This window comes from Haliotis rufescens, unplaced genomic scaffold (genome assembly GCF_023055435.1).
Source record: "Haliotis rufescens isolate VD_foot unplaced genomic scaffold, xgHalRufe1.0.p SCAF_4, whole genome shotgun sequence".
Taxonomy (NCBI): domain Eukaryota; kingdom Metazoa; phylum Mollusca; class Gastropoda; order Lepetellida; family Haliotidae; genus Haliotis; species Haliotis rufescens.
In genome coordinates, this window is record NW_025964112.1 from 55312296 (window position 1) to 55321819 (window position 9524).

General features: G+C 43.9%; 1 protein-coding gene across 1 annotated transcript; it reads left to right on the forward strand.

Annotated features, from left to right (window-relative positions):
- The first annotated feature begins 3590 nt into the window (after positions 1–3590).
- LOC124114917 lies at positions 3591–6435 on the forward strand. Its single transcript, XM_046475697.2, has 3 exons — positions 3591–3745; positions 5114–5274; positions 6258–6435. Exons 1-3 carry the CDS (start codon positions 3703–3705, stop codon positions 6387–6389), a joined length of 336 nt encoding a protein of 111 aa, XP_046331653.2. The 5' UTR covers positions 3591–3702; the 3' UTR covers positions 6390–6435.
- The last annotated feature ends 3089 nt before the right edge of the window (positions 6436–9524 follow it).

The window sequence follows — 9524 nt, forward strand, 5'->3', positions numbered from 1 at the left end:
CGGAGTTCACCATTTCACTTCACCTCACAACATATGATGACTTTGTTCCTTTGCAAATGTTGAGTTGTATATAGCAATGAAAACGTAATTTTAACAGTAGACGGTCGCGTAGTTGTCTGGGTGCCTAACTGTGTAGCGTAGCCATCGTAAGGTATCGCTTCCACTTTCCCGAGTGTTTGTCAGGATAACTGCGAAGAGTTATGTCCCTTAACGTTGTCAGGATATGCGGACAATTGGTTTGAATCCAAAATGTGTTTAATTCATATTCCCTGACTCGTCAGCGACGTGATAATTACAACAAGTGTCTCTTTCGGCTGTCTGGGTACAATGTGTGAAGCCCATTTCTGGTGTCCCCCGCCGTGATTTTGCTGGAATATTGCTAAAAGCGGCGTAAAACCATACTCACTCACTCACTCACTCTTTCGGCTGTCCCATAGTATTCAGTTGATACAACCATTGGTTAAGTGCTGTACTGCGGACAGTTGTAATTCAAACCGCGGCGAATTATAACTGCATTGCAGTAAACTGCAATAATCCTAAAATAAATTGTCATAAAATGCTTTTCCATTGCTATTGTACAAGGAAACAGACGTGAACATGTGCGCCTAAGCTATTTGGAAATCAAAACCCGGACGTTGAAAACATGATTAGACACTGAACAGATCAATACTACTATATAAACATATGGTTCATTTCTATGTTATGGGGGGAGAGTGGGGGGGGGGGGGGGGGGGGGTTGCAAGTAAGTGCTTTCTCGGGCATGGAGCAGTGTGCGCAAACGTACCGTACTGCAGCACGTGTTTCATGCAGACGTTGATAATTAGTCCGCCCAAGTCAAGACGGGGTTCATGTTTTGGGTGTCTTTTCAGATCTCATAGCACAAATTAACATTCAGTTCCTCGGTTATTGCAGCTTACTTTTTTTAGAGTCACCTTTTGTTCCCAAGTTGTTTGATATGATATAATTGCTTCAATCATTCTCTATTTCCTGTTTTTCCGTTGCGCATCTGGGGCACGGGGGGCCAAGTCGTCTAAGGCGCCGCAATTCGCTGTGTAGAGTTGCGTCCCTTGGGCACGACAGAAGCCTATGATTGCATGACCGGGATACAAACGGATCCACTGGTCGGGGAACAAATAAAACCGCATTTGGGCAGATACTGGTACCCGGATACCTGCAGTATAATAATAATAATAATAATAATAATAATAATAATAATAATAATAATAATATACTGCCGTATAATAACAATAATAATAATCGTATCCAAATTGCGTAGATCGATGCGCATTATGTCTATCACTGGATTGTCTGGTCCAGACGCGATTATTTACATACCGCCGTCATACAGCTATGAGCGGCGTTAAACATCAACAACAAGAAAGCTTTCAGCGCCACGTCTTCTAAAATTTGTCTGTTATAGTAGACCGCCTCCGTGGTCTAGCGTCCGCCTGGAGAGCGGGAGGTCCGGGGTTCGATCCCCGACCGCGTCATACCAAAAGACGTTAAAAGATGGTACTTGTTGTTACCCTGTCTGGCGCTCGAAATTAAGGGGCGAAAACAAGGACTGGTCGGTTCGGAGTCAGTATACTGTGTCTTAATGGGGTATTCATGTTAAACTGCGGCATGGTATCTCGGTGAGCTAGAACTATAAATCGGCATCAGTCCGGACTAGTACAAGCAGCCACACACACACACACATACACACACACACACACACACACACACACACACACACACACACACGTGCATCCACGTCGCTATATAAGTGCAATAATCTTGGACGCGACGTTAAACCCCATTTCACCTCACACCTCACCTGTTATAGTAAATGTCCACACACAATCTCTTCGATTTGAATGTCTGTCTGTTGTTTAACGCCGCACTCGGCAAAATTCCAGCTCTGTGACGGCGGTCTGTAAATAGTCGACGCGTAGAATACTTTCCACACTACACTCACGACTCATTGCGGCATGGCGTTGCTACTTCCTTCGTTACCCAAAGATCCATGTGATAGTTGTTTTTTATTAAAAGCATGAAAGAATTTTTAAAATATCTGTCGACGCCCATTTGGCGGTACACATGCTTGCAAAGCCTGCAGTCGTCCGACGTCCGCAGGTTGAAATCCATGTTTACGAACCAAATGTCTAGCTCGCTACGCGATTTTGATTTTGATTAGACAATGCATAGACTCGTTAGATCAGCCAAACTGTAATAATTGCAGCCTAGTTCGGCAAGGGTGGAAACTGGACTTTTACAGTCAGTTAATTCCCTTGACTCGGGAAGATGACCAGCTGAGGGACCGACCATTTGATATCCTCGGAAGGAGCCTGGAATTTTATCGAAAGAATAAAATTGTCCCTGAAACAGGTGAAAAAATGCTTGAGGCTGTTGAAAAAGGGAATTGTCAGGCATTAAAAATACATAATTGTAAGATGTCTTATATAATAAAAATATAATTAGGCTCGTTGTTTTAATTGAAGAAATATCTTGGTTTGCAGATATAGCTGAAAAGATATCTAGTTTCCATACAACATCCCCGCCCCCACCCAAATCGTCGGCCCGTAATGTATAATTTATTATCATATTACAATTTGCAGTAGAGGTTTTTACATTTCAGCGCAGTGCAGTTATTATAATTAACCGCAGTTTTTATTACAGTTGATCGCAGTTTATTACATTTCACCGCCTTATTAATTACAATTTAAGAAACCCAAACAATTTTCAATGTTAACCCCATCTTATTTAACCACTAATAAACAATTCCGATCATCTTGTGGACTTTATTTTTACCGTATTGCTATATTTCGTTTCACTGCAAATACTACTAATTGTACCTAATTCTCCTGTGTCAGCATTTCTCTCTTGCCGCTATCTCGTCAGTCCCTATGGTCCGTGATATGGTGGCCTATCTTTGGTTGCTGGCGATCTAGAGGCCGTGTTTATCTTGTGAAGTTAATTTATAGTTTCCTCTTTTAAATGTTCCCGAACTAGTTTTAAAAATAAAAAAAATGTGATATATTACTAGTCATAGTGCAGTTTATCGTTGACAGGATAAAATATATTATTATCAATGTATAATATTTTCTAGTCACGATATGGGACCGCCTCCGTGGTCTAGTGGTAGGGCGTCCGCCCGGAGAGCGGAAGGTCCGTGTTTCGATGACCGGCTGCGTCATACCAAAAAGACGTTAAGAGATGGTACTTGTTGTTACCCTGTCTGGCGCTCGGAATTAAGGGGCGAAAACAAGGACTGGTCGCCTCGGAGTCAGTATACTGTGTCTGAGTTGGGTTTTCATGTTAAACTGCGGCATGGAATCTCAGTGAGCAAGCACTATAAATCGGCATCAGTCCGGACTAGTACAAGCAGCCGTGTGGAATAGAGCGAGCTTGAGCTGGCTAGACATGCTTTTGTATGCGTTTCTAGATATTCTTTTCTTCATAAAATAAATATATTCCACGGTCATGGTGCAGGACTAACACCCGTGCATGCACGTCGGTATATAAGTGTAATAATCTTGGACGTGACGTTAAGCCCAATTTTACCTCACCTAGTCACGATATGGATGAAATACTGCCGATGTGACTATAATTTTTAAAACAGTCGCTCACTTTTGCCGCTATCTGCGAATCCACTTGGATCCAGTTTGATAAGATAGTTCAGTGTCGGGAAACACACCTCGCACACCTGCGCATTGAGCCGCCATGAAGTGTCTCGTTCTCGTCAGCCTCGTGCTTATTATAGCAGGTTCGTTATGCCTTTTTCATTTCTTCTACATCTAAATCGCATATCATTCATCAGTTTGCAGCTTTTTGTAACAGGTCCAAACATCCCAATGAAAAATTTACCAACATATGGAATAATCAAAATACAATATTTAGACAACGTTCCGAATAATTACTTGAGATTCAAGATCGATATGGTGTGATATGTTAATGTCAAAGAACAGCCTACACGTTCTATATCATCGATCATACCCGTTGCCTCTAGGACCACCAGAGGGAAATTATTATTTAATATTTTATTAAATGATATAAAGCAAATATAAGCGAGTGTGTTTCGTGTCATTAATATCATGTGACAGGAATAATAATATTTATGATACGGAAGTACACAGTGTAACAATATCTTGTTCATATAATACCAGTCTTAAAAATATTAAAGTTTATGACATATTAATTGTCGTTCACAAAGCAGCTGAATAAACTGCGTAGGAATATAAAGCCTGAGTGAACCGCCCGTGTATTATATAGTGCCAGATCGTGATGCGAAGTTATACAGCTAACAAAAGTTAAAGAACATTTTACTAAAGATAATCTGTCATGTCTTCTTTCGTTGTTGGTGTTTTTGGGTTGTTTGTTGTTTAACGCCGCACTCAGCAATATTCCAGCTTTATGACAGCGGTCTGTAAATAATTGAGTCTGGACCACACAATCCAGTGATTGACACTATGATCATCGATCCACGCAGTTGGAATTCGATGACATGCATTAACCGAGTCAGCGAGCCTGACCACCCGATCTAGTTAGTCGCCTCTTACGACAAGCATAGTCACCTCTTTGGACAAGCATGGGTTGCAGAATCCCTATAATTCTTTCTAGTATTATATAATAATTCACCGCGTACCAGGATATTTCGCTGGTGTATTTGTCATGCCCGATATCTTCTGAGAATAAAGGGGAGGGGCAGTCGTCTAAGGCGCCGCAATTCGCTTTGAAAAGTTACTTATAATTGTGGGTTCGAATCTCGTTTCGTCCCGATTATGTTTCTAGGTTTGTCAGCATCATACCCGTGCATGTGGGTTTCACCAAAGTGGTAAACGTCTGAGACCTGCATCACTTCGGGCTTTCCTTTCACAATAGGTGACAATTCGTGACATAACTCGAATACTGTAAAAAAAGGAGGCGTTTAAATCCAACTCACTCACTTTAAGAATAATTAAGAGATGATATGGACGTCGGATATGCATGTATATGTCATGGCAAAACGGTTGCCTTGATGTTTCTATTCACTCAACGACGTGCTACATGTCACTTCTCGTGTTTTACATGTTTGCCATTAAGTACTGTTTCCTATCAGCTAATAATAGACCAGGGCCTATTTTTGTTTTTACAGAGTTCTCTGCTCTTGCCTGTGACTGTTCAGGATGCCCCACAGGGGGCGTGTGTGTAGGTCCCAGTGGGACGTCGCATAAGTTCTGCGTCTGCGTGGACGATAAGATCCTTGAAGGCAGAGCTGTTGCAGAGCACATTGCAAAGCACCTTGGCCACAAGAAGGTATACATAACGTTGTTACTCTCCACACTTAAACACAGCTTAGAGATTATAATAAAGTTGGTTGGTTTGTTGTTTAACGCCGCACTCAGCAATATTACAGCTATATGACGGCGGTCTGTAAATAATCGAGTCTGGACCAGACAACCCAGTGATTGACATCATAAGCATCGATCCACGTATTTGGGATCGATGACATGTATCAACCAAGTCAGCGAGCCTGACCACCCGATCCCGTTAGTCGCCTTTTACGACAAGCATGTCGCTTTTTACGGCAAGCATGGGTTGCTGAAGACCTATTCTACCCCGGAATCTTCACGGGTCGAGACGTGTAGCTTTTGATGATCTCTGCCGAACGAATGGTCCACATACTCCTTTGAGAGTATTGATATTCTTGTGGAAGGGCGGCTGGGATTTTGTATCGAGATTAGTTATTTTTACAGCTACAGCTACAAACCAGATATTTTTTTCTAGCTGTGATCCTGAATTCTTCCTCAAGCAATACACCTTGCAACAATGTAATTTTTGTGGCAGGCATTTTTTTTAACAGTGAGAAGCACATTTATATTTTCAAGAATTTTCGTTTAAACCCCAGCCCGTCACGAGATGGCTGAAATATTGCCGATGTGACGTTAATTTTAACGTGATTTTAACTCACTCGCTCACTAGGACGCGGATATACTGTAGACAATAAATGATTATAAATAGGGCGAATGTACAACTAGAATCTACTGCCGCAACCTGAAAGTAAGGGAGGTATCTCTGCACTGAGGAAAAAGGGCGTAAAATCTTACTCACTCGCCCTGCGTGTTCCAACATGTTCTCCCGTTTCAATGAACAGTTCAGGTGAGCTACATTTAAGCAGGAGAAATCTATTCGGATTTCATATTAATTCTAAAACACGTGTTAAGGAGTTCTGATGTTATCGTTGATAGTAGATGATCAGATGCGAAAGAAGTCCCCATAATGTTGTCTTGTTCGCCCAGGGCCACAAGTCCAAGCACCATCCACGAATGCCAGTCCAAGTCCGCAGGAAGAAGGTTAAGACCGCGAAGCTCCACAGGAAGAAGGTCAAGCCGTCCAGGCTCCACAGGAAGAAGGGAGCCAAGAAAGTATAAACCACGTGACATGGCTTATCTCCAGTAAACTGAAGTGTCAATGAAATGGGTTTCTTTTATTATTTCATATCCATAAATGATGCAGAACATTAAGGCATACTTTGGCCAAAATACTACAATAGACTTCAAAGTTTCAACTGGGTGAGTGAGTTTCGCCTTGAACAGAATTACGACTACATTCTGGAATGCCAGCTTATGTGGAAGGAAGGCCCTAAAGGACCCAAGATAATTCGATAGTCGGGGGAGTGGGGTTGGCAGGCTGACTTGGGATTTTATCGAAAAGCATATTGACGCTCATAGTTTCAATAAAGGAAATATCTAGTTTTGCGCTCCCACGCACACACGCACACCGTTTTAACCGCGTAACGGATTTACGTGTGCACACAATTTCACACATTACACATTATCGTAACCACATGAATCGGCCTCCTCTTCTGCCAATACCACCCCTTGTTTTTGTTCACCTAAACTGACTCAACACATTGCCTAACATTTTACCTGAACACCAGTTACAAACACTACCTAAAGCACGCATTAACTTAATCTTAAAATGTTCACCAGTTTACATCATTAAAACATTGGACACAATTAATTCCCAACGCTCTCAGTGAACCAACTCACACATCCAACCTTAGGTCTGTCATTGATTGAAAATTTCAGTCGCACTCAGGCTATATGACGGCGTTCTATATATAATCGAGATTGGGCTATGGTTGATATTATGAGCAATCAGCCACATCATTGGGGTACGGGCGGTCGGGTAGCCTAGTGGTTAAAGCGTTCGCTCGTCACGCCGAAGACCCGGGTTCGATTCCCGACATGGGTACAATGTGTGAAGCCCATTTCTGGTGTCCCCCGCCGTGATATTGCTGGAATATTGCTAAAAGCGGCGTAAAACCAAACTCACTCACTCACTCATTGGGGTACGATGCCACCTAATCAACCAAGTCACCGAGCCTGACCACCCGATCCATTTGGTCCATTTACGACCAGTATAGGTTCCTGGGGACCTATTCTAACACGGAATCCCCACATGGCTGTCAGCTAATGTAATTGGTTATTGGTTTGTTGTTAACGCCGCATTCAGCAATATTCCAGCTACATGACAGCAGCCTGTAAATAATAGAGTCTGGACTAGACAAAGCAGCTGGTGACATCATGAGCATCGATCTTGGCATACGATGACATGCATCAACCACGTCAGAGAGCCTGATCACCCAATCCGGTTAGTAAAGGTTGCCTCTTACAAACATGGGTTGCTGATGAAATACAGGGATTGGGTGGTCACAATGTGTGACCTGGTTGTCTGCATGTGCTTACGGATAGGAAGGGTCGTTCTTCATGCTATCAACCACATGCTTGCCTGACCCAATACTAGATATTGATGGAATACTGCGGACTCCTGAGTAAAACAACATTCACTTCATTTAATAAAGACTTTCGATAAGATCCAAACACCATGGCCAACATTTAGGATTTTTTTTGTTATAACCATGTTTGTATGATTTGCATTTAGTGTAGGGGCACATTAGAAAGTTTAGAAGGGTTTTTCTTTTTCTTTTTTTGTTTAAAGCTGCTCTCACAACATTCCCACCGTATCTCCAGGTGTTGATGGTCCATAAATAATTGAGCAAAATATCCAAGGATTTATGTTATGACCAAGATCCGGATCCAGGCTGCCCCAGTACAATTACACACAATATGACAATCATTCAGCCTGACAACCCAATCCATTTTGGCACTGAGAACATATTCTCACCGGGTATCTCCAACAAGGACGCTTTAACAAAGAGTGAATGTGTATGATTTTATGCCGCTTTTAGCAATAGTCCAGCAATACAATGCCAGGGACATCAGAAATGGTCTTTACATATTGTATCCATGTGGGAATCGTACCTGTCCTTCAGCGTGACCAGGAACACTTCAATGACTAGGGAACCCCTACGCCCCCTTTAGAAAAAGGCACATGGTACTGATATATCATACAGTTTTCAATACTGGCCCCATCCGTGAGTGAGTTTGTTTTTACATTGCTTTTTGCGATATTCCAGCAATAATAGGGCAGGGACACCAAGAATGGACTCCTGCCATCATACCCACTGGAGGACCCGAACCCTGAACCGTGGCCTGCTCATCTACCCACTGGAGGACCCGAACCCTGAACCGTGGCCTGCTCATCTACCCACTGGAGGACCCGAACCCTGAACCGTGGCCTGCTCATCTACCCACTGGAGGACCCGAACCCTGAACCGTGGCCTGCTCATCTACCCACTGGAGGACCCGAACCCTGAACCGTGGCCTGCTCATCTACCCACTGGAGGACCCGAACCCTGAACCGTGGCCTGCTCATCTACCCACTGGAGGGCCTGAACCGTGGCCTGCTCATCTACCCACTGGAGGACCCGAACCCTGAACCGTGGCCTGCTCATCTACCCACTGGAGGACCCGAACCCTGAACCGTGGCCTGCTCATCTACCCACTGGAGGACCCAAACCCTGAACCGTGGCCTGCTCATCTACCCACTGGAGGACCCGAACCCTGAACCGTGGCCTGCTCATCTACCCACTGGAGGACCCGAACCCTGAACCGTGGCCTGCTCATCTACCCACTGGAGGACCCGAACCCTGAACCGTGGCCTGCTCATCTACCCACTGGAGGACCCGAACCCTGAACCGTGGCCTGCTCATCTACCCACTGGAGGACCCGAACCCTGAACCGTGGCCTGCTCATCTACCCACTGGAGGACCCGAACCCTGAACCGTGGCCTGCTCATCTACCCACTGGAGGACCCGAACCCTGAACCGTGGCCTGCTCATCTACCCACTGGAGGACCTGAACCGTGGCCTGCTCATCTACCCACTGGAGGACCCGAACCCTGAACCGTGGCCTGCTCATCTACCCACTGGAGGACCCAAACCCTGAACCGTGGCCGCGTGATGAGCAAACATTTTTACCACTTGGCTACCCTATTGCCTACGCCATCCTATCACCTAAGGGAACATCCTCATATCAGTGTTCAACAATGGTCTGTAAAAAAGAAGAGAAAACAACCGCAGTGTGTCAACAAATATGTATATTTTAAAAAGATGGATTCATCAGATAAACATTCGGCTATTAAATGAAAACCAGTTTACA